Raw genomic sequence first — 26,129 nt, forward strand, 5'->3', positions numbered from 1 at the left:
AGAGGCGAAAACTCCCTTGAGATGAAGAGAACTAACACAGATTTATGAAATGGTGGGGTATAACTCTGCCTTGATGAATTCTTTACAATCCAGATAATTGAGGAAAAAAAGCGAAAGGTACTATATTAGTCATATTGGGCTGCTGTAACAATATATCATAGACTGGGTGGCTTAAACAACATAAATGTATTCTTTATAGTTCTGGAGGCTGAGAAGTCCAGGATCAAGGTACTGGCTAATTCAATTCCCTGGTGAAGTTATCTTGCTGGCTTGCAGATGCTACCTTCTTGGTTTTTTTCTCACATGGAAGAAAGGAGAATGAGAGCAAGCAAGAGAGAGAGAGAGAGAGAGAGAGAGAGAGAGAGAGATTGGGAGATAGAGAGACAGAGAGAGTGCTCTGGTGCCTTTTCTTGTAAAGACACTAATCCAGTCATAAAGGCTCTACCCTCAAGATTTCATCTAAACTTATTTATTAATACTTCCTGTATTAGGTCGTTCTTGCATTGCTATAAATACCTGAAACTAGGTAATTAAAAGAAAAGTTATTTAATTGGCTCACAGTTGTGCAGGCTGCACAGGAAGCATAGTGCTAGCATCTGCTTCTGGGGAGGTCTCAGGAAGCTTTTACTCATGGTGGAAGGCAAAGGGGGAGTAGGCAATTCACATGGCAAAAACAGGAGCAAGAGGTAGCGGGGAGGTACTACACACTTTTAAACAGCCAGATCTCACGAGAACTCACACTTGTGGGAACAAAATCAAAAGGGTGTTACTAAACCATTCATTATAAATCCACCCACCCTCATGATCCAATCACCTCTCACCAGGCCCTGTTTTCAATAGTGGGGATTATAATTCCAACATGAGACATAAATACAAACTATATGTTCCACGGTTTGAGTTACTTGCAGTCATCCCTGGCCAAAAATATTAAATGGAAAATCCCAGGAAAGAAAAACATTTCGTAAGTTTTAAAGTGTGCACTATTCTGAGTAATGTAATGAAATCTCTCACCATTTCCATCCTGATAGGAATGTGAATCATCTTTGTCCACTGCATCTATGCTGTTGACCCTACTCACCCATCGGTCACTCAGTGGCTATGTCAGTTATCAACTGGAAAAAAAACATGGTACAATTGTCCCTCAGCATCCTTGGGGGTTTGGATCCAGGACTCTTGATAATATGCTCAAGGACCTTATATAAAATGTCATAGTATTTGCATATAACCTACACACATCCTCCCATATACTTTAAATCCTCTCTAGATTACTAACCAAAGCCCTGTAAATTCTATGTATATAGTTGTTACACTGTATTTTTGTTTTTTTAATTGTATTTTTATTTAAAAATATTTTTGATCTGTGGTTGATTCAGTCTACCAGTGTGGAACCCACCAATACAGAAGGAAGACTGTATGTGTATACAGGGTTCATTACCATCCAAGGTTTCAGGCATTCACTGAGGATCTTGGAATGTATCCCTACAAATAAGAGGGACTGCTGTACTTGCATTTTTATGTTCTTTTACTTCAAACTTCGTAACCTTAGTCAAGAAATAATCTTCGGTCTTAGAGTTTCCTAAATGCAAAGTGCAAGTAGTCATTTTCTTTTTAATTTTAAAACTGTTTAAGCAGAATTCTTTTTATAGCAGAATTCTTTTTCTTGAGCAAGAGTAGCTTAAGGAACAATGATGAACCAGTTGTCAGAAAAGAGTGACCTATGTCCTTTAAGACTTTCTTCTATTTAGCAAGCAAGCAATTTTACTGTTCAGAAGCCCCCAGTCTTAAAAAGCAGCACAGGTATCTATCTACCTTTTATTTTTCTAATCAAGCACTTATATACTTATTCTATATGTTTTCTTTTAAGTATTATTGTAGTCTTGCATTTCTTTTAAATTTGATCAGTTCCATATATTTTCCAAATTTTTTCCATTTTATTTTCATATATAGGTACATATTATTTGCCCAGTAATATTTTTATATGTAGACCATTAACAAACTACAAGTCTGGAGAAGCATTTTTACTCTTTGTGCTACCATCCTCAGAAAAGTTGTAATTTTCATCTTCGAGTATATGATTCTTGACATATTATTCTAGGTAAATTAAAATAAATACAAGTATATACTTTTAGTACTAATCATTTTAATCACTCTGTTGTCTCAACTCCACTTTCAACTTAGAAATGACATTGTCTCTATGTCGTATTTGAAAGATTGGTGGACTCTCCATTAACAAATCATAAGACAAATGTTCACTGCCACATAAGACAGTCTTTATGAGTCTTAATACCTTTTTGTTGGATCGATTTTTTCCACATTTTTTTCTTTCCTTTTCTTCCAAACTTCCCTTTCTCCCTCCCTTCATCCCTTCCCCCTTCCTTATTTTTTGAGATAGGTCTCCCTTTGTCGCCCAGGATGGAGTACAATGGTGTGATCATAGCTCACAGCAGTCTTGCAGCCTCAACCTTAATGTAAATTAAGAATGATACAGTCCTTCTTGAATCGCCTGAACCCGGAAGGTGGTGGTGGCAGTGAGCAGCGATGGCGCCATTGCACTCCAGCCTGGGCAACAAGAGCGAAACTCCATCTCAAGAATGATATGCTCCTTCTTTTTTTTTTTTTTTTTTTTTTTTGAGAAGGAGTCTTGCTCTGTCGCCCAGGCTGGAGTGCAATGACGCAATCTCAGCTCACTGCAAACTCTGCCTCCCGGGTTCAAGCGATTCTCCTGCCTCAGCCTCCCGAGTAGCTGAGACTACAGGCGCGTGCCACCATGCCCGGCTAATTTTTGTATTTTTAGTAGAGACGGGGTTTCATTGTGTTAGCCAGGATGGTCTTGATCTCCTGACCTTGTGATCCTCCCGCCTCGGCCTCCCAAAGTGCTAGGATTACAGGCGTGAGCCACCACGCCCGGCCTGGAATGTGGTCCTTCTTAAAACTAAATTTATATTTTTTGAAATTCCAAAATTATATCTTTCATGTTATAAAATGAGATAATTGAGAACACATTTGGTGTTGTGGTCTCTTAAGATCTTGCCTAACAAAATAAAAGTACAAAAAAATTGAGTAAATATTTTCCCCTTATTTGTACTTGTCAATGAAGACCCTATGTATGTACTTATATGTTTTTCTTGTTCGTTACTTGCTCCAGTGGTTTGGAAATTTTGGTTATCCTGAGAATTCTCTGGGACCTTGTTAGACATGTAGATTCTTGCTAGGGCATACTTGCTCAAGAGATTCTGGCGTCAGTACCTAATCCTTAAATTACTTTGCAATAATCCCGTTACTATGTAGGTTGAGACCCTACAAGAAGGAATGATTCATTCAATGAGATGTACATCCTTGATCCCAGAAACTTTGGAACGAAGTATTCAGTTTCTTCAATAAACAGAGCACTTCTTGTTTCATAGGTTTTGGGGGTTGGCCTGAACAAATCAACTAAGTATGACCTAGTTTCTATAGCGTTCTGAACAATTTACAGAGTGAATTCCTGGCTGTTCACAAATTGGGAATTGACTGCATTCTTTGGAGAGCCAGGTGTTTCCGCTGGGAAACCCCATGACAGGTACTCAGCCCAATTCTCTTTAATGTTTTATTAAACATAGGGGTGGGTTAAACCACTGGGTTTTAAATGAAGTACTTAGAGCTTTTCAACTTGCCCCATAGCTCTGTCTCAGAACTGATCATTCTATTATCATTAGTTTTGAGAACGCCGTGTAAAGAGCAAAGTAACCACTGGTGGTTGCACTCCGGAGCGGGCGAGGACGGCTAGTTCCTGCAGTGCCCAGGCCTGCAGGGAAGCGCCCTGGCACAACTCAGCTGAGGATACACGCTTTTTCCCGCGCAGCCGGAGGGCTGAACAGCAAAGCACTCCCCGGGGGAATTGTGTGTCAGCGCAGCCTGGAGATAGCAGGCCCAGGGGGCAGCTCCACCACAGGAGACAGGACACGCCTCAGTCTGGGCAAATTCCCGGCCTCCTTTGGCTCTAAGCCAGCAGCCGCCGCCCGCGACCTCCTCTCCTCCTCCGTCGTCACCCCGGCCGCCCTGCCGGCCCCGAACTTGCCCGCGCCTGGCCGCGCGGCCCCTCAGCCCACGGGGCTGGCGGCGCGGTTGGGATGGGACCGATGTGGCGCATGCGTGGTGGCGCCACTAGGCGCGGGAGTTGCTGCTGCGGGGACGGTGCTGCGGGCAGCCGAGGGCCAGGCCGCTCCGGCCGGGCTCGTGGTGGGGGCAGCCCCAGCGGCGGCGGCGGCGGCGTGGGCTGGCGAGGCCGCGCGGACGGCGCCCGACAGCAGCTGGAGGAGCGGTTTGCCGACCTGGCGGCGAGCCACTTGGAGGCCATCCGTGCGCGGGATGAGTGGGACCGGCAGAACGCGCGGTTGCGTCAGGAGAACGCCCGGCTGCGGCTCGAGAACCGGCGGCTGAAGCGCGAGAACCGCAGCCTCTTCCGTCAGGCTTTGCGGCTCCCCGGCGAAGGCGGCGACGGGACGCCCGCGGAGGCGCGCCGGGTCCCTGAAGAGGCCAGCACGAACCGGAGGGCTAGAGACAGCGGCCGAGAGGACGAGCCGGGCAGCCCCAGGGCCCTGAGGGCCCGACTTGAGAAGCTGGAGGCCATGTACCGCCGGGCCCTGCTGCAGCTGCACCTCGAGCAGCGGGGACCACGTCCGAGCGGGGACAAGGAGGAGCAGCCTCTACAGGAACCCGACTCCGACCTCCGCTCCCGGGACTCGGAACCCTCTGGGCCCTGGCTGTAGCCGAGGCCGCAGCCGGAGAGAGGCGGAGCCTCGCGCGGGCCCCTCCTCCTCCGTTCCCAGCTACCCCCCACCTCGCGCACGCCCTGGCCCGCGCCCTGCCCGCGGATACCTAGGACTACGGTGCCTTCCCGCCCCCACCAGTGGACACTTCCGGGTGGAGCTTGGCCATCCGCTTGGCGGAGGTCGAGTGGGTGCAAGGGCCCTCAGGACCTCCCACATGTACAGTTCCCCTGCCTCTTGCCCCGGCTAGTTTCCCTGGAGAGAGGCCTAGCCAACAACGAAGGGACGGATTTTAAAACAGCAAGAACTGGGTGCCAAGAAACACTTCATATTCCCTGAACTTTTCTGGATGTTGTGCGAACCTGTTGTATTTTTTTTTTTTCCTGTATTTTGGTTCTGAGGGATGAGTAATGTGTTTTTAGTTGGTTGAGTTTATCCATTCTTCAATCCCCTAAAGCCTTCAGCTATTCTTTCATATGTGGCCAACATTTTAAGTACAGTGTTTGCTTTTATAAGTCGGTGTTACTTGGATGTCCTATAAAATACCCACTTTTTATAAAGATGATATTTATAACCTAGGAACTCATGCCTGTCTTGGCTGCAGTCCCTGTACATCTAATATATACTGATTTGTTTGCCCCCAGAGAATTTTGAAGGTATCTGCCTATATCGTGACCTTTTGAAATGGTAAATAAATCTGGTGCATTAAAAATTATCTGAAAGGTTCCGGCGAGTATTATTTGAAGTGTGTTACATTTTTATATTTTTTCAAAGATACCTTTATGAATATACTAATTTAAATCTGGTTTTAGTTGTCCTTAGTAAACTATCATGTTCTTTTAGCTTCATGTAACAGTGATCTTTTAAAATAATCTAAAGATTAGGTAGTCTAAAAGTTATTTTAATCTTTAATGTTCAATTAGCTTAATTAGTACGTAGATAATTTGCCTTATTTTGACTAAGGACTTTTAAGAAATTATAAATTACTTGTATATCAAAAGTTCCCCTAACAAAGTAATTTAAGTCTCAGTTGTTATTTCAATGGCACAAAAAAGTGACTAGTTTAGCAATAAATGTCCTAAAATTACTTTTATTGCGCTTCGTTAATAACACTTTTGCCAACTAAGTAATGAAGAGGATACCATTGTGCCTGATAAAAAATCATAGGTCCAAGAGTGTTTCAATGATGGAAAACATTTCAGGGGAAAAAATCATGAATAGAATTGTCAAGTGAATAAAATATACTAGTTATGGCATAGTCCAGAAGTTTTAAATATTATATATTACAAAACAATGTTTCAGTCGTGTCCGTGTGAAGAGACCACCAAACAGGCTTTGTGTGAGCAACAAGGCTGTTTATTTCACCTGGGTGCAGGCAGGCTGAGTCCGAAAAGAGAGTCAGTGAAGGGAGATATAGGGGTGGGGCCGTTTTATAAGTTTTGGGTAGGTAAAGGAAAATTACAGTCAAAGGGGGGTTGTTCTCTGGCAGACAGGAGTGGGGGTCACGAGGTGCTCAGCAGGGGAGCTTTTGAGCCAGGATGAGCCAGGAGAAGGAATTTCACAAGATAATGTCATCAGTTAAGGCAGGAACAGGCCATTTTCACTTGTTTTGTGGTGGAATGTCATCAGTTAAGGAAAGAACCAGCCATCTGGATGTGTACATGTGGGTCACAGGGGACATGATGGCTTAGCTTGGGCTCAGAGGCCTGACACCATGTACCAGGAAAACAAGTTTTGTGATTTTTCAAGTTCTGGGTTATGAAGACACTGTATTTTGCTTAAAGGTAATTGATATTCAGATGTGAACATTAGAATCTTCCCCTATGGCCAAAAAATATAAGGAACTTGTTGAGAAGAGGTAGGTATATGAAAATAAATTATATTCCCCTTCACTTCATTTTCTATGAATGAAAGAAATACAGTGATGTACTGCCTAACCAACATTTCAGTCAGGAATGCGCTGCTTATATGATGATGGTCCCGTAAGATTATAATACTGTTATTTTTATTGTACCTTTTCTATGTGTAGACATGTTTAAATACACAACTACCATTGCGTTGTAATTGCCAGCAGTATTCAGTAGAATAACATGCTTCCAAATTTGTACCCTAGCAGGAATAGGCTCTACCATATAGCCTAGGTATGTAGTAAGCTATACCTTCTAAGTTTGTGTAGGTACACTGTAATGTTCACATAACAAAGAAATTGCCTAGTGATGCATTTCTCAGAGCATGTCCCATTGTTAAGAGATCCATGTCTGTAAAACATGTTTAGGAGGCAGTAGGAATTGGAGAACGGAAAAAATGTTTGTCCACCTTCCTGCTATTACATTGTAACTTCAGGCTTAAATTGGTTAAGCTCTCCAAATCTTAGTATTCTCATTTGTAAAATGAACATAAGATCTACCTCAACATGTTATAAAAATGTTATTGAGATAATACAGCAAAATGCCTGCTTCAAAGTTTTCATGCACGTCCGTGTGAAGAGACCACCAAACAGGCTTTGTGTGAGCAGCAAGGCTGTTTATTTCACCTGGGTGCAGGTGGGCTGAGTCCGAAAAGAGAGTCAGTGAAGGGAGATAGGGGTGGGGCTGTTTTATAGGATTTGGGTAGGTAAAGGAAAAAGGGGGGTTATTCTCTGGCAGGCAGGGGTGGGGGTCACAAGGTGGTCAGTAGGGGAGCTTTTGAGCCAGGATGAGCCAGGAGACGGAATTTCACAAGATAATGTCATCAGTTAAGGCAGGAACAGGCCATTTTCACTTGTTTTGTGGTGGAATGTCATCAGTTAAGGCAGGAACTGGCCATCTGGATGTGTACCTGCAGGTCACAGGGGATATGATGGCTTAGCTTGGGCTCAGAGGCCTGACATTCCTGACTTCTCATATTAATAAGAAACATAAAATGAAATAGTGGTAAAGTGTTGGGACAGTGAACATTTTTAGGGGTGGTATGGAGAGATAATAGGCGATGTTTCTCAGGGCTACTTCCAGTGGGATTAGAGGTGGCGTGGGAACCTAGATTGGGAGAGATTAAGCTGAAGGAAGATTTTGTGGTAAGGGGTGATATTGTGGGGTTGTTAGAAGAAACATTTGTCATTTAGAATTATTGGTGATGGCCTGGATACGGTTTTGTATGAATTGAAAAATGGAATAAGAGAAGGAGAAAAACAGGTATTAAAGGTCTAAGATTTGGGAGGAGCTAGGACATTTAATTAGAGAGTGCCTAAGGAGATTCAGCATAGTCCTGCCAGCAAAGATTATTTATTTACTTTAAGAGTTAAGAGTGGCAGTTTGGGGATAGCACCAGGGGATATCCGCTGTGATGGCTTGGAGAAACAGTGTAAACTGGCAGTGTAAACAAGAGCAGGGCATGTATGAGTAGTTGAAAATGGTGAATAGGAGTATGACTAGACAGAAGATAGTAGGGATGACAAGTTTTTTGGGGCACAGTCTAAGTTGGTCTGGTGCCTGGAATGAGACTGGGGCCAAATAAAAAGAAGCGTCTATACAGGAGCTCAAATGGGCTGTACCTTGTAGCATTCTGAGGACAGGCCTGAATTCTGAGAAGGCAAAGTGGTAAAAGTATTGTCCAGTCCTTTTTAAGTTGGTGGCTGAGCTTGGTGAGGTGTGTTTTTAAAAGACTATTAGTCCGTTCTACCTTTCCTGAAGACTGAGGACCGTAAGGGATATAAAGGTTTCACTGAATACCAAGAGCCTGAAAAAATGCTTGGCTGATTTGACTAATAAAGGCCAGTCTGCTATCGGACTGTATAGAGGTGGGAAGGCCAAACCGAGGAATTATGTCTGACAGAAGGGAAGAAATGACAGTGGTGGCCTTCTCAGACACTGTGGGAAAGGCCTCTACCCATCCAGTGAAAGTGTCTACCTAGACTAAGAGGTATTTTAGTTTTCTGACTCGGGGCATGTGAGTAAAGTCAATTTGCTAGTCCTGGGCAGGGGCAAATCCCCGAGCTTGATGTGTAGGAAAGGGAGGAGGCCTGAACAATCCCTGAGGGGTATTAGAATAGCAGATGGAACACTGAGAAGTGATTTCCTTGAGGATAGATTTCCAGGACGGAAAGGAAATGAGAGGTTCTAAGAGACAGGCTAGCAGCTTCTAACCTACATGGAAGAGGTTATGAAATGACGAAAGAATAGAATGGGCCTGTGAGGCTGGAAGGAGATATTTTCCTTGGTCTAAGAACCATTTGCCTTGTGTGGAAAAGAGATTGATAGGTGGAAGTTTCAGCGGAGGAGTAGGTGGGAGTGACGGATATGAAGGAGGAAAACTGGCCGTGAAGTACAGAAGTTGGAAATCTAGCTGCTTGTCTAGCCACCTTATCAGCATAAGTGTTGCCTAGAGCAATGGGATCTGACGCCTTTTGATGGCCTTTGCAGTGAATGACTCCAGCTTCCTTTGGAAGTAAAACGGCCTTGAGCAGAGTTTTTATTAAAGAAGCATTAATGATGGAGGACCCTTGCGTAGTGAGGAAACCTCCTTCAGCCAATATAACAGCATGATGGTGCAGAATATGAAAGGCATATTTAGAGTCAGTATAAATATTGACGCGTAGTCCTTTTTCAAGAGTGAGGACTTGAGTTAAGGCAACTTATTCGGCTTGCTGAGAGGTAGTGGAGGGGGGCAAAGCGGTAGCCTCAAAGATAGATGTGGAAGATACTGTAGCATAGCCTGCCTTTGCTGGTGAGTGGCGATTAGGCCTGGTGGAACTGCCACCAATAAACTAAATGTGATCAGGGTGAGAAAAAGGAAAGAAGGAAATACGGGGAAATGGGGTGAATGTCAGGTGGATCAGAGAGATACAGTCATGAGGGTCAGGTGTGTTAACCAGAATAATGTGGGAGGCCAGATTGAAGTCCGTGCCAGGAACAATGGTAATTGTGGGAGACTTTACAAAGAGTGAGTACAGCTGAAGGAGCCGGGGAGCAGAAAGTATACGCGTCAGGTATGAGGAAGAAAAGAGATTTTGGAAGTTATGAGAAATGTAGAGTGAGTTGAGCACAGTTTGTGATTTTTAGGGCCTCTGAAAGTATTAAAGCAGTGGCAGCCACTGCACACAGACATGAGGGCTAGGCTAAAACAGTAAGGTCAAAGTTGTTTGGACAGAAAGGCTACAGGGTGCGGTCCCGGCTCTTGTGTAAGAATTCTGACTGTGCTAACCATGCCTAGGAAGGAAAGGAGTTGTTGTTTTATAAGGGATTGAGGTTTGGGAGATTACTCGGACATGATCAGCAGGGAGAGCACGTGTGTTTTTATGAGAATTATGCCGAGATAGGTAACAGATGAGGAAGAAATTTTGGCTTGACTGAAGTAAAGGGGGCTGTCTGTGAAGCCTTGCGGCAGTACAGCTCAGGTAATTTGCTGAGCCTAATGGGTGTCAGGGTCAGTCCAAGTGAAAGCGAAGAGAGGCTGGGATGAAGGGTGCAAAGGAATAGTAAAGAAAGCATGTTTGAGATCCAGAACAGAATAATGGGTTGTAGAGAGAGGTATTGAGGATAGGAGAGTATATGGTTTTGGCACCACGGGGTGGATAGGCAAAACAGTTTCGTTGATAAGGTGCAGATCCTGAACTAACCTGTAAGGCTTGTCTGGTTTTAGGACAGGTGAAATGGAATTGTAAGGGGAGTTTACAGGCTTTAAAAGGCCATGCTGTAGCACACGAGTGGTAACAGGCTTTAATCCTTTTAAAGCATGCTGTGGGATGGGATATTGGCATTGAGCAGGGTAAGGGTGATTAGGTTTTAATGGGATGGTAAGGGGTGCATGACGGTCGCTAAGGAGGGAGTAGAGGGTCCTATACTTGTGGGTTAAGGTGGGGAGATACAAGGGAAGGATGTGAAAGAGGCTTTGAACTGGGGGAAAAGGCGGCAATGAGGTGTGGCTGTAGCCCAGGAATAGTCAGCGAAGCAGATAATTAAAGTGTCTCGGCCTAATAAGGAAACTGCGCAGGTGGGATAACTAAAAGGAGTGCTTGAAAGAGTATATCTAAGTTGGCACCAGAGTTGGGGAGTTTTTAAGAGGTTTAGAAGCCTGGCCGTCAATACCCACAACAGTTATGGAGGCAAGGGAAACAGGCCCTTGAAAAGAAGGTAATGTGGAGTGGGTAGCCTCCGTATTGATTAAGAAGGGGACAGACTTACCTTCCACTGTGAGAGTTACCTAGAGCGTCTGTGATGGTCCTGTAGGCTTCCGAGGCAATCGGGCAGTGTCAGTCTTCAGCTGCTAAGCTGAGAAGATCTGGGAAGGAGTCAGAGAGCCTTGGGCCAGAGTTCCAGGGGCTCTGGGAGCGGCTGCCAGGTGAGTTGAACAGTCTGATTTTCAGTGGGTTCCCGCACAGATGGGACACGGCTTAGGAGGAATCCCGGGCTGTGGGCATTCCTTGGCCCATTGGCCAGATTTCTCACACTTATAGCAAGCTCTTGAGGGTGGAGGTTCTGGAGGAACCCCTTGCAGCTGCGGTTTGGGCATTTGGAGTTCTTGTGTGCTGGAGATGTGGCTGGGGTTTGTCTCACAGTGGAGGTAAGGAATTGCAACTCAGAAATACATTGCTACTTGGCTGCCTCTACTCTATTATTGTACACCTTGAAGGTGAGGTTAATTAATTCCTGTTGTGGGATTTGAGGGCCGGAATTTAATTTTTGGAGTTTTATTGAATGTCGGGAGCAGATTGGGTAATAAAATATATATTAAGAATAAGACGGCCTTTTGACCTTTTAGGGCCTAGGTCTGTAAAGCATCTCAGGGTTGCTGCCAAACGATCCATGAACTGGGCTGGATTTTTATATTTGATGAAAAAGAGCCTAAATGCTATCTGATTTGGGATAAAGAAAAGGGAGCATTAACCTTGACTATGCCTCTAGCTCCAGCCACCTTTTTAAGGTGAAATTGCTGGGCAGGTGGGGGAGGGCTAGTCACGGAAGGAAACTGTAAGCGGGACCAGGTTTCAGGAGGGGAGGTGATAAAAGGATTGTAGGGTGGAGGAGCAGAGGCTGAGGAAGAATTGGGACTTAGCTCGGCCTGGCGAGGAGGGGAGAGGTCAGATGGCTCTGTAGAAAAGGAAGATTAGAAAGACTCAGCGATGCTTGGGGTTGGGACTGAAGGGACAGGTGGGAGGGAAAGAAGGAAGATTTGGGACAAGTTGCACTGGGAACAGAGACTAGGGAGGGACCGATGTGTAAAAGAATGCCTGGACGTCAGGCATCTCAGACCGTTTGCCTATTTTATGACAAGAATTATTTAGATCTCGTAGGATGGAAAAATTGAAAGTGCCGTTTTCTGGCTATTGGGAACCACTGTCGAGTTTGTATTGGGGTCAAGCGGCATTGCAGAAGAAAATAAGGCATTTAGGTTTTAGGTCAGGTGTGAGTTGAAGAGGTTTTAAGTTCTTAAGAACACAGGCTAAGGGAGAAGGAGGAGGAACGGAGGGTGGAAGGTTGCCCATAGCGAAGGAGGCAAGCCCAGAGAAAAGAGAGAGTAGAGACACGGAGGGAAGGGGTTTGGGGGTTCTTACCCTCCAGAAAAGCAGGAAGGGGGTTGGGGCACAGAGATAAGAGGTCGAGGCGTAGAAATAAGGGATCGGGGTGCAGAGATAAGAGGTCGGGGTGTGGAAATAATGTATCCAGGGGTTCTTGCCCCCAGAAAAGCAGAGAAGGGGTAGAGACATGGAGAGAAGGGGTTGGGGGGTTTTTGCCCCCTAGAAAAGTGGTACTTGCCACTAAGGGTGAAGGAGAAGGGGTTGGGGGGTTCTTGCCCTCCAGAAAAGTGGAGAAGGGGTAGAGACATGGAGAGAAGGGGTTGGGGGGTTCTTGCCCCCCAGAAAAGCAGTACTTGCCACTAAGGGTGAAGGACGAAGGCAGGCATCCTTGGGTGGTCAGACATCTCTGAAACATAGGTGAATAATCAGAGGCGTCCCTGCAATGATTAAACACTAAGGGAAGGCTGCCTTCCTGAGTCCGTGACTGGCGCCAGAGTTTTGGGTCCACGGATAAAACGTGTCTCCTTTGTCTCTACCAGAAAATGAAAGGAAATTAAGAGAAAGGAGAGATTGAAGGGTAGCACCAAGATTGAAAGGAGAAAGTGGTTGAGGGATAGTGAAAAAGGTTGGAGAAGAGAGTAAGAAGAGGCCGCTTACCCGATTTAACATTGGTGAGATGTTCCTTGGGCTGGTGGGTCTGAGGACCCGAGGTCGTAGGTGGATCTTTTTCATGGAGCAAAGAGCAGGAGGACAGGGGATTGATCTCCCAAGGGAGGTCCCCCATCCGAGTCACAGCACCAACTTTCATGCGCTTCGGTGTGAAGAGACCACCAAACAGGCTTTGTGTGAGCAGTAAGGCTGTTGATTTCACCTGGGTGCAGGCAGGCTGAGTCCAAAAAGAGAATCAGTGAAGGGAGATACGAGTGGGGCCGTTTTATAGGATTTGGGTAGGTAAAGGAAAAAGGGGGATTGTTCTCTGGCAGGCAGGAGTGAGGTCACAAGGAGCTCAGTAGGGGAGCTTTTGAGCCAGGATGAGCCAGGAGAAGGAATTTCACAAGATAATGTCATCAGTTAAGGCAGGAACAGGCCATTTTCACCTGTTTTGTGGTGGAATGTCATCAGTTGAGGCAGGAACTGGCCATCTGGATGTGTACATGCAGGTCACAGGGGATATGATGGCTTAGCTTGGGCTCAGAGGCCTGACAAAAGTAAGTTCAATATCTGTGAGAATTATAATCCAAAGTGTGAAAATTGTAGATGCATATTTTTCTTACACTTTTCCCTTGCTTTCTGTATCTTGCTTCTATATGACTTTACATGTATTAGCAAAGATAAATAAATTTGGAATAAATTGACACTTTTTACTACTTAGAAGCAAATAGAAGAGAGAAAAACCTATATAATAAGAATAATGAAATATAAGTTTAAAAAATAATTACCACTTGTCGCAAAATTGGGGATATTTAACAACCAACCATATTATTTAGTTTACATAGTTCTTAAACACTTTTTGTCTTAAAATATGTACATATGAATGAATGCTAAAAATTGTAAATGTTACTGGTGAAAACGTTTTTATAATAGGATGTAAGTGCACACACACACACACACACACACAAATGAGGGTAAGTTTTGAGCATAATTCCTAAAAGGCATTGCAAATTCTGAAAATAAAATGCTCATAGGTTGGGTTAAAGCTAATGTCTATTTCAAGTTTGATGAAGTTCTCTGCTGATAACTGATAAAGCATCATGTAGTAATGTGAAAGAGGTTTCGTTATATCACAATATGTAGCAATTAAAGAAATGGGTAAAGTTGATTTTTAGAAAAGCCTCTTGTAGAGGAGGCTTTAAAATCTGAAGTTGATTTTAGAAAGGATATACAATGATATCCTCTTCATTACTTAGTTGTCAAGTGTTATTCATTAACAAAGGGCAATAAAAGTTACCAGGACATTTATCGCTAATCTAGAAATTTTAGTTTGATCTAGGATCCAGTTTGATCTAAAATAAACAAAAACTGCCGTGTACCATACCTTATTACAATGACATTTTCTTTTCATTCTTTCAGATTACTTGTGCAATGAAAAGAGGGCTTACAGTTTATAGAAATAAGTGACAAAAATGTATGTCTTCTTAGCAAACGAATTTAGTGAGGGGGGATTGGCATGTTTTTAATAAACATTTTTTATGGCTGCTACTCACAAAAGTACACTTTATCATATCTAGTACAAAAAAATTAGGAAATGAAAGCAATATAAAAGGAGTACTTACGTAGATCGTAGAATAAGCTTTTTTGCTAAACATCTTGAATATTATGAATATTTGAAAAATACTTGAAAACATTTTTTGTCATGTTTAAATATTCTTAGACATAGTTTTGTCAGTTCACAAATATTGCCATGATAAAGATAATATCAAGGTATTTACTAAATTAAATTAACAGTATACACTGAAAAATTATTAGCAGCATGCCCTTGATCCCAGTGCCAAAAGACCATTTTCTCTTTTGCTAGATTTTTAGCAAAAGGATAGATTTTTACTGAGAATTTGTCACAAAATGTTTGGAAAATCTTCATGAATGGCAAAATTTGTTTATATTTCTACTTAGTGATGAATTGATAAATTAAAAATCCTAATTTTTTCTACTATAAACTTAATTTTTGAGTATCTATCTTATGTATCATCAGATATGCAAGTAGTATGTAATATATTTATGCAACGTAAATATTAAAAATCAAGGAAACAGACTACACTCACATCTGACTTTCTAAGAATTATGATCAAATTTCAAATTTTAATCCTTAAACTAAGATAATTATAATACCTCCGTTATCAGAATTAAATTACACTGTGTTTAATCCAAAGCAGATAATGCTTAGTATAAAATTCATACTGAGAATCTATTTAGTTGCCAGTGTAGTCTTTGTATATTTCATGAAAATGTGTTGGTAACGAAGTATGTTTTTAAATCAACATTCTCAAACATCTGTTGTGCTTGAGAGACAGTTTGAGAAAGAAGAACCGTGAATTTGTTGGTCCTTGATTCTTGTCTGAATGATAAGCATTCTACCCTAAAAATCTGAGTTATTTGAGGGAGGAACTCTGACAACAACCTATCTCATATTCACCAGGGGCTTTATAGTGTTTTCTTTTTTTTTCTATTTGTAATGGATTCCTGAAATATCAGTTAGAAAAATACTCAGATGTAAAATCAAAAGACATATGTATGTGTGCATACAGACACACACACACACACACATGAATTTTCAATGCGTAGTATCCTTTTCCATTGGTGTAAAAGTGATAATATATATTGAAAAGCTTTAAAAAGTCGTTTTATTGTGGTATTTAGTAAGCTAATCTTATTCCTGATAATTGGGTAAAGCCTAACATTTTTCTTAAATCATTTAATTCTCTTATCCAATCCATTATTTGCCCCTATTAGAATTGATACACAATTTCCTTGGCCTTACGTTTTTCTGTGTTTTCTTTAACTTTAATTTGTATCATTTTAACTGTGCAACCTCTATTGTATTTTAAACTTAATGGCTTTGCCATTAGTTATGGTGAAGACTCTGTTGCTATAAAAAGAAACCCAACAATTCAGTTGCTGTAAAAAACAACTATTTTTTCTCTAACAAAATACTCTAATTAGGGTGCTTCAGGGTGTCAGGAAGCTGTGCCCATATGATTATTTGGGGTCTCAGACTCCTTTTATAGTGTGCCTCTGCCTTGCCATTGCTTCATCTACATGGTAGAAACAGATTACCATACCCAGGTTTCAGTTTATGAGAATAGTAACTATAAGTGGGAGGCAGCATACCCAGATCTGAAAATGGCATAAATCTCTCCCCTCACGTTCTGTCAGTACAACATCATTACATCACCATTTAACTTCAAAGGAGACTAAAAAATGTAGTTAAGTTGTGTAATCTTTGGTCCAGCTATAATTTCATTGTAATGGAAGAATGAGAGAACAGATTTTTATGGACAACCACCTTAAATGGAGGCTGTCATCTATTTAGAATTTTAAAATATTTTATGTCTTAGTATAGTATTTTTGAAACTACATAATGTAGTTAAAAATGGAAATATAATGATTGCTTTGTAGATTGAAAAAAAATCTGACTTTTTTTATTCACCTATGCACCATTCTTATGAATACAAAACGTCAGATGTTGCTCTATATTTAAAATAAGTAAGGAAATACAGCTAGTAAATTTTGTATAGGACATTCCTGTAAGTATGAACTATCTGTAAAAATTGTATATTATAAAAATATGGGGTTTAGAGCCTATAAGTAGTAAGCATTATTCTGTGTGTAAATCTAAATGTAAAACTTGAGGGGAAATGTATTTTGTTCATCTTATCTATTACCTACCACAATTCTACAACTTTTGGAGCTGAAAGAGACCTTACGGGGTTTTAGCCCAGCATCCTTCAGGCCTTTTTTGTCAACAAGTTAATTTTGAAGAAACTCACATTTTACATAGCACGCTAGTTGAGTATTCTTCATTCATTTATCAAGAATAGTTAACCAGGCCGAGCACGATGGCTCACGCCTGTAATCCCAGCACTTTGGGAGGCGGAGGCAGGCGGATCACGAGGTCAGGAGATCGAGATCATCTTGGTTAACACGGTGAAACCCCATCTCTACTAAAAATACAAAAAATTAGCCGGGTGCGGTGGCGGGCGCCTGTAGTCCCAGCTACTCCGGAGGCTGAGGCAGGAGAATGACGTGAACCTGGGAGGCGGAGCTTGCAGTGAGCCGAGAAAGCCCACTGCAGTCTGGCCTGGGGGAAAAAGCGAGACCGCGTCTCAAAGAAAAAAAAAAAAAAAAAACCAAAATTGAATGTGAATGCGCAATAATTAAAAGTCTAGTAGAACTATTTAACTCTAAAACTTAAACATTTGGCCTGTGAGTGAATGAAAATCAAAATATTGGTCAACCCTAAACAAAATTTAAATTTTACTAAATATTGTCCTATAAAGAAGGCTTTGACCTCTTCACTTGCCCTCTTGAATATATACATGTGTAGGGATGCTTCAGTTTTTCAGAGTATAATTAAAACACTTAAATATACTTGTATGATAAAACAATGTAGTTTATACCTATTTACTTTTGCTATCCTTCTCAGTATCAGTCTGTTAATTACAATTTGTTTAAACATAACTAATTTCTGTGTGTTAACTTTCACTGTGCTACATTTCCGGATTCAACTAATTGCAAGATTAAACTTGGTCTTCAAAAGTTCTGGAGCCTTTATTGGTGAATAGCAGAATACTATTATAATTCTATTATATTTAAAATTTTTCAATATTTTAAATAAATTGTAATGATCACATATTAATGTTAGTGATACTAAGTTTTATTAATATATCCTTTGCTGATTCTTCACATTTCTAAGTATGTTGTTTAAAATAACATACAAAAAAAGAAGGCATGTGCTTAGAAATAGAATGAGCACAGAAACAAATAGTTGAAGAAGGCTGGTTCAAAACCGGAAGGAGATAATATAGGACAACAAAATAGGATATCTTAATTAGATGGGGCTGCTATAACAAAATATCACAAACTGGGTGGCTTATAAACAAGAGAAATTTATTTCTCACTGTTTTGGATGCTGGAAGTATGAGATGAGCATGCCAGTAGACTAGGGTTCCAGTAAGGGCCTTCTTCCGGGTTGCAGACGCTGACTTCTTTTATCCTTAAATGTCTGAAAGACAGAGCTGTGGTCTCGTCTTTCCATATATGGTCACTCATCTCATTCTTAGGGCTCTACTCTCATGACCTAATTATGTCCTAAGGGCTACACCTCCAAATACCATCACACTGGGAATAGAGTTTCAACATACGAACTTTGGTGGCGACATAAACACTTAGTCCACTGCATAACGTAATGCTGAGCAAATGTACTAGGGTTTTCTTTACTCCAAAATATGTTCATTGAAATGCTATCTTAATTTTCCCATTAAGATAACAACCTATATGCAATACAATTGCACTATCTTATATGGCTAAACTAAGAAAATATTAAAATCTATCTCAGCAACTATCTGAAAATCTATATACCCGTATCTTTAAACCTGCACCGTAAACTAATGTTCTTGGATAGTGGCCAGAACTAACATATCTGCAGTTGTCCAAGCCAGATAGCTGGGACTATTGATACCACTATCTTATATATGCTTTTAAAAATTGTATGTGTTTCTGTATGTGTGCATGCATGAATACGAGTGCTTGCATGTGCAAACAAAAGAATTTATACACACTCTGTAGATTCCCCACACACCCATGAGCAGAAAATATTACTTGGACATCATTCCAAATCAAGACCGTCCTAGGTACCTCATTCCTCTTATTGATTTGGATTAGCTTTTGCTCTTAGTAGAAATGCTACATTAAATATATATGTATGTTTCTTATTTCATATGTGTACACGTCTCTGTAATAAATTAATGTAAATGTGTTTTTATTTTTTAAAGCTTGCAGATTTTTAATGCAAAAGAGTCTACCAGTTGCTCTCTGCAGAGTTTGTACCAATTACATTTCACCCAAAAGCTTTGAGACTGCCTGTTTTCCGATATTCTTGCCACATGGTGTAATACCAAATGTTCATTTTGCCTATATAACAGATGGAAAACTTAATCACATTGTAAGTTTTAAATTACATGCCTCCTATTAAAACTGAGATTAAGCTAGGATCACCATTTGGTAAAATTCTAGAAGTTGAGATTCATGCAGACTATACTTAAGGAAATTTATATTTCCTTTAATGTGAACTTATTTTTTTGTAGGAGTGATATGTAAGTATTTTTTTCTGAAATCTTCTGAATTTATGCTGCTTTTAATCTATTAATGTCAATGTGGTCACATTTTCAGTCTTTTATTATTTGTGGATTTGTGTAATAGTTATAGTTACATATACACATGTATATATATATCTTTAAATATCTGATTTATCTGAAATTATGTTGATGCTAATTTTGGTATAGAGATCCAAAAGTATTTTTATATAAAAGGGGTATCTGTTGATCATCACTGATTAATTTATCCTTTCCTTAATAAAATGTAATGTTGCCTTAATCATATACTAATTTTCTGGTATAATTGTTTATTATTTCTGTTTATTATTATTTATTTTGTTCTATGAATCTATTCATGTAGCTGTACCATATTGCTTAATCACTATAACTTTATAAAATATTTCAATCTATAGTAATGTTAATGCCCCTCAGTACTCTTTGTTAGTAAAAGTTTTCTTAATTTTGCGTGTTTTTAGATGAAAGCTTTAAAATAGTCTAAAACAAAATGTCTTAGGCTGGGTGTGGTAGTGCATGCCTATAATCTCAATGCTTCGAGAGGCCAAAGCAAGAGCGTTGCTTGAGCCCAGAAGTCTGAGACCAGCCTGGGCAACATAGGGAGACCCTGTCTCTACAAAGATATTTAAAAATTAGCTGGGCATGGTGGTATGCACCTGTGGTCTTTGCTATTCAGGAGGCTGAGTTGGGAGGATTGTTTGAGCCTGGGAGGCTGAGGCTGCAGTGAGCTGTGATGGCACCACTGCGCTCCAGCCTGGGTGACAGAGTGAAACACTTTCTCAAACAAACAAACAACTCCAACATGTGTTGTTGATATTTTTATCTGGATCCAATTAAATGTAAAGATTTAGAGAGAACTGACATTGATAATAGTGAATGTATCCATCCAAAAACAGGTTTTGTCTCTTTATTTGTTCAAATCTTCTTTTCTTTCTCACTCGCAAGCTTGTGAAATTTTCTTCATATGGATCATGAGCGTTTTAATTAATTTTATTACTAAATATTCTAGCTTTCTTGTTGCTAATACAAATGGTATCTTTTCTATATTATACCTTCTAATTCATTGTTTAAATTTAGCACTATAGAAGAAAACTATTTTAAAGATTTACATTCAGTCAAATTGCTGAATTATCTTATTGTTTAAGCTAATTTTTTAAGTTATATTTAAATTTTTTCAGGCCTACAATTATACCTTTTTCCAGCATAAATGTTTCACTTTATTTTTTTTCCAATTTTTAGACATTTTTCTGTGATCTTAGGACTGTCATTTTCAATGTCACTGGCTAACATGTCCAGAAAAAAATAAAATTAAGTAATAGTGGTGAATAACCAAAAAATTTTCTGACATTAATAGGAATGTTTTTTGCTTTCTCTATTAAGAATGATGTGATTGCTCTGTTATTTCCTAATTTTGTAGTCTTTATCATAACTATGGTTAAATACTTATTCCTTAAAAGTTTTTTTTTCACTTTTGTTACAGAACAGTTTAAATAGTAATGGAGTATATATTTTGGTAAATATCACATGTGGGGCTTTTTGGGATAGATAGATTGATTATTTTGGGAGGCACAGAGTAGTAGATCTTTCAAAATTTGCCTACTTATTTGAAGGAAATGTATCTCTTTACAAACTTGGCTCAAGTTGACTAAAGAGAGCAATGTACAAGTAGGCCCTCTTTATCTGCGGGTTGTACATCCATGTATTTAAAAAGCAAACTGAATATTTGGAAAAAACAATAAAAATAACAATACAACAATAAAAGTAATACAAATAAAAACAATACAGTACAATAACTATTTACATACCATTTATATTGTATTAAGTATTATAAGTAATTTAGAGATGATTTAAAGTATACAGGAGGATGTGTGTAGGTTACATGCAAATACTATGGCATTTTATATAAGACACTTGAGCATCTGCAGATTTTGGTATCCTGGCATGAGGGTGGGTGGGGAGGTCCTGCAACCAATCCCCTGTGGATGCTGAAGGACAACTGTATGTTCTTTGGTTAAGAGAGAAGTTCTCCCTCTCTGTTGCTGAACTCAGTAGTGCCCTGGCAGTTTTCATATGATCTTAGGAATGGTAGCATGGGGAGATGGAAGAAAACTTATTTCTTAAAAATGTCATTGCAGCTTTGTTTGTGTCTGGAGTTTATTCTACTTCTGGGCTTCCAGTTATGTGAGAAAATACATTTCCTTATTGTTTAAGCCAGTCTGAGTTAGGGAATTTTCTTAATATATGTCAAAATGGAATATTATATAGCAGTGAGAATGAACACTACAATGACACACAAAAATACACGTGTATCACAAACATAAAGTTGAAGAAAAGAAGCCAGACACAAAAAAACATATATTGTGTTATTCAATTTATAGAGTACAAAACAGTTAACACTTATCTATGATATGAGAAATCAGGATAGTGGATGTTCTTTGGTAGGCAGAGACACTGACAGGAAGGGTACATAAGAATGACTTCAAAAAAAATTAGAACCTATGGAAGAAAAAAAATATTTCTGAGCTGTGTCTTATTATAACCTATTTATAACCATTCAGTATCTTTTGGTGCAGGGCTAGGTGAGAAGACCAGAGGAATGGGATGGAGAACTCAGAACTATGCCCACATATATTTGAAAACTTAATTTATGAAAGAATTACCTTTGAGGTTTAGTGGAATCAAGATGGACTTGTCAATAGAAGTGCTGTAAAAATAGATTATCCCTATGGAAAAATTAGTTTTGCCCTTTACCTCACATCAAATACATAATTTTTAACTTATAGATTAAAGTCTTAAATTTGAAAGATAATGTTTGATAAAATTCTAGGAAACAATATTGGAGAATATCTTTATGATCCATAATGATAAAACATTCCTTAAACAACACATACCTGAAACCAAGAGGTTATGAATTCAACCAATAAAAATAAATTATTTTCTCAAAAGCCAGCACAAACTAAGTGGAATGTGAACTGGATGAAAATAATTGAAAAATATAAAATGGGTAAAAATCTAATATCTAGAAATGTTGAGAACTAGTGTAAATCAAATAAGAAAAAGAAAGTCATCCCCGTACAGAAAAAGACAAAAGACTTAACAAGTCTTTTATATTAGAGAATAACTGAGGAGCCAGTAAGCCTATGGAAAGAGTTTAAAATTAATATTCATATAAAACTAAACTTAGGTATCCCATCTCTTGTAGTCAATAACTTAAATACTCAGCATTTGCCTAATGACTGAAGATAAAACAAAACCTAGAAGTCATTCTGATATGGTTTGGCAGTGTCCCCATCCAAATCTCATTTTGAATTGTAACTCCCACAATTCCCATGTGTCACAGGAGGGACCCAGTAGAAGGTAATTGAATCATGGCGGCGGGTCTTTCTCATGCTGTTCTTGCATAGTGAATAAGTCTCAGGAGACCTGATGATTTTAAAAAGAGGAGTTCCCCCCTGCACAAACTCTTTCTTTTTGCCTACCACCATCCATGTAACACGTGACTTGCTCCTCCTTACCTTCCACCATGATTGTGAGGCCTCCCCAGCCGTGTGGAATTGTAAATCCATTAAAAAACTTTTTTTCTTCCCAGTCTCAGGTATGTCTTTATTAGCAGTGTGAAAATGGACTAACACACATTCTGAAAATCTTCTCTCATCATTCTTATATTTAAGTGGTTATCAAATCCTACAATTTTTGACTCAAAAATGTCTTTTACAGTTTTTCCTTCATCATTTTGGAACTATGTTATCTTTAAGGACTTTTGAGTTTTATTTCCTATAAGGTGAGCATTGAGAAAGACCAGTTTATTTTAGTTCAGAGGATAAACTGAGGTATATGCTACAGACCAATAATTTTCAAAGTAGGGCAGGCAGGCTCTGCTACGGTGGCTCATGCCCTCAACCCCAGCACTTTAGGAGGCAGAGGTGGGAGGACTGCTTGAGCTCAGGAATTCAAGACTAGCCTGGGCAACATAGGGAGATCCTGTCTCTACAAAATATTTAAAAATTATCTTCGTGTGGTTGTGCACACCTGTACTCTCAGCTACTGAAGATGCTGAGGTGGAAGGATTGTTTGAGCCTGGCAGATCGAGGCTGCAGTGAGCAGTGATCACACCATTGCACTCTGGCCTGGGTGACACAGCGAGACCCTATCTCAAAAGTTAAAAAAACAAAACAAAACAGGAGGGCAGTCATGTATGTTGGGGCAGAGGTGAAAAAATTTAGATCTTCTATTTATATTTATTTTTCTTATTTTTTAAATGTATTCTTTTTGTTTATGTTCTTAGTATAGCAAATGATATACACATTTTGGTATTGTCACCCACACAACGGGTTTTGGTCACTTGGTGGGTCACAGCCCGATGATCACAACCAAGGAGGATTTAGCAAGGGGATTTTATTATTCACAACAAGTAAGAAAACACCAGGGAGAGCTTGCAAATCAGTGCCTCCCAGGGCAGTGGGGGTGAGTCAAGCTTTATAAGCATAGGGTAATGAGGCATGATCTGACTGGATCTTGCAATGGGGTGATTCTGGTAGGCGTGATCTGACGGGATCCTGCTAGGGTTTGATGCCATCTGATTGGATCCTGAATCCTACCCTACAGTGTCTGCTTCTTAACTCAATTATTAATTCAGTTCCTGCTCCTTGGTCAGAGCACTTAGGTTCTTCCTCCACTCCACCCCCTGCCTATGTTCTTGCATGCTGGATTCATCTGGCCATTCTCACCTTACAAATCTTCAGCCTGAGGGTCTATAGCAACAGAAAAACAGTCCTCAGCTTTGTTACCTAAAAGCTAAATAAGATTGGTCTGAAGTGGCTACAGCATGTGCTCACAAATATTTTATAGAGTCAAAAGAACACTACACTGGGAGTCAGAAAGCTCAGTTGATGTGTGTGTCATTTATTAGGTTTAGACCTTAGGAATGTTATTTAATCTCTCTATAAAGTTTTTCAAGTATAAAAATTGGAAAACAATGTATCCCAAATGTATATACAATTAGGTTTGTTATGAGACTTAAATTAGATATTATATCTGTACTTGCACTTTAGTTTTTAAAGTATAATACCAAGGAAAGAAAATTATTATTTCTAGGGGATAATTTCTTCACGTCCCTTGGTTTTTAGGACAGAAAATATTAGTCATTACAATTACGTTGGATTTTTTATTTGATTTGTCCTCCTGACTGCTTCTTAAGGTTGAGAAAGAATTTCTCAGAATTTTTGGGTGTATATTTCTTTGCTCAGCCTTTTATATATTTCAGGTGAGAACCTAGGGCAAGTTTGTGTCTGTCAAGTACAAGAAGGCTACCAAATTAACTTGCAAATCTCAAAGGTTATATTATTGAATCTACGTGCTTCACAACATTTTCTGAGAAGAATAAAAGCACTTTTATGCTTTTAATAAGGCACATCAGTAATACTAATAATTCTAAGACTTGAAAACATCTGACTGTGAAGTTGATTATGTACTCAAGCAGAAAACTGTAATCAAAAAGGTTTCTGAATCCACTTTCTTCTACAGTGCTTTTAAAAATATTATTGATGCAGATGTTGAATTTCTTTAAAAAAATGCAAAATAATTGGATCTGAAAATTCCCTTTAACTAAAAAGTTTCACACTTTTACAAAACCAATATCTTTTTTGATAAAATAAATTCTTATAAATTATTCTTCTGAAGCTGAGGTTCAGCAGCCTAAAAGCAAAGCCAAATGAAAAAAAGAAAATGTCGAAGACATAACTACCAGATATCAAATCTTTGCCTTCCATATTCAGTCTCCATTCTCTTTACCCTAGTCTGCATTTATATATTACTGCCCCCTCTTTCTTCTTGGGTTGCAGGGCAAGGTTGGCTTCTGGTTAGTTTAGGCCATTAGGAAAAACTAACAGGAGAAGATGTAATGGCCCAGTGGGTTCACCTTGCCTGCTGCCTAGACAGCCGATTTATCAAGACAGGGAAATTGCAATGGAGAACAGAGTAATTCACGCAGAGCCAGCTGTGTGGGAGACTGGAGTTTTATTATTTATTACTGAAGTAAGTCTCCCTGAGTATTTGGGGATCAGATTTTAAAGATTATTTGGTGGATAGGGGCTTGGAAAGCGGGAGTGCTGATTGGTCAGGTTGCAGAGGGAATCATAGGGGGTTGAAGTTAGGTGTTCTTTTTATTCATTTTGTTTTATTTTATTTTATTTTTTCAGATGGAGTCTTGCTCTGTCACCCAGGCTGGAGGGCAGTGGCACGATCTTGGCTCACTGTAACCTCCACCTCTCGGGTTCAAGTGATTCTTCTGCCTCAGCCTCCCAAGTAGCTGAGACTACAGGCATGTGCCACCACGCCAGGCTAATTTTTGTATTTTTAGTAGAGATGGGGCTTCACCATGTTGGCCAGGCTTGTCTCAAACTCCTGACCTTGTGATCTGCCCACCTTGGTCTCCCAAAGTGCTGCGGTTACAGGCGTGAGCTACTGCGCGCCGCCCGAAGTTAGTTTTTTTTTTTAATGTCTTCTGTTCCTGGGTGGGATGGCAGAACTGATTGGGTCATATTATCAGTCTGGGTGGTGTCAGCTGATCCATGGAGTGCAGGGTCTGCAAAATATCTCAAGCACAGATATTAAATTTAACAATAGTGATGTTACCCCCAGGAGCAATTTGGGGAGGTTCAGACTCTTGAAGCCAGAGGCTGCATGACCCCTAAACTGTAATTTCTAATCTTGTAGCTAATTTGTTAGCCCTGCAAAGGCAGACTGGACCCTAGGCAAGAAGGAGGTCTTTTTGGGAAAGGGCTGTTATCAATTTTGTTTCAGAGTCAAACCATGAACTGAATTTGTTCCCGTAGTTCAGCCTACACCCAGGAATGAACAAGGACAGCTTAAAGGTTAGAAGCAAGACAGAGTCGGTCAGGTCTGACTTCTTTCACTGTCATAATTTCCTCAGTTACAATTTTACAAAGGCAGTTTCAAAGAGAGGGAGGAAAGAATGTTAGGCTGGGTTTGCCCTGGGTTGGCCATATTCTTCTACCAAAGGACCCAGCTCTTGCAAATCTGCCTTGTCTATGGAGCCCTCTGTCT

At 40.1% G+C, this 26,129-nt stretch overlaps 1 protein-coding gene across 1 annotated transcript; it reads left to right on the forward strand.

Annotated features, from left to right (window-relative positions):
* The first annotated feature begins 2,764 nt into the window (after positions 1-2,764).
* Positions 2,765-5,463, forward strand: TUSC1 (tumor suppressor candidate 1). The gene has a single exon (XM_001153427.6). The coding sequence runs from the start codon at positions 4,110-4,112 to the stop codon at positions 4,746-4,748; it is 639 nt and encodes a 212-aa protein (XP_001153427.2). The 5' UTR covers positions 2,765-4,109; the 3' UTR covers positions 4,749-5,463.
* The last annotated feature ends 20,666 nt before the right edge of the window (positions 5,464-26,129 follow it).

The sequence above is a fragment of the Pan troglodytes genome, chromosome 11, assembly GCF_028858775.2.
Source record: "Pan troglodytes isolate AG18354 chromosome 11, NHGRI_mPanTro3-v2.0_pri, whole genome shotgun sequence".
Lineage (NCBI taxonomy): Eukaryota > Metazoa > Chordata > Mammalia > Primates > Hominidae > Pan > Pan troglodytes.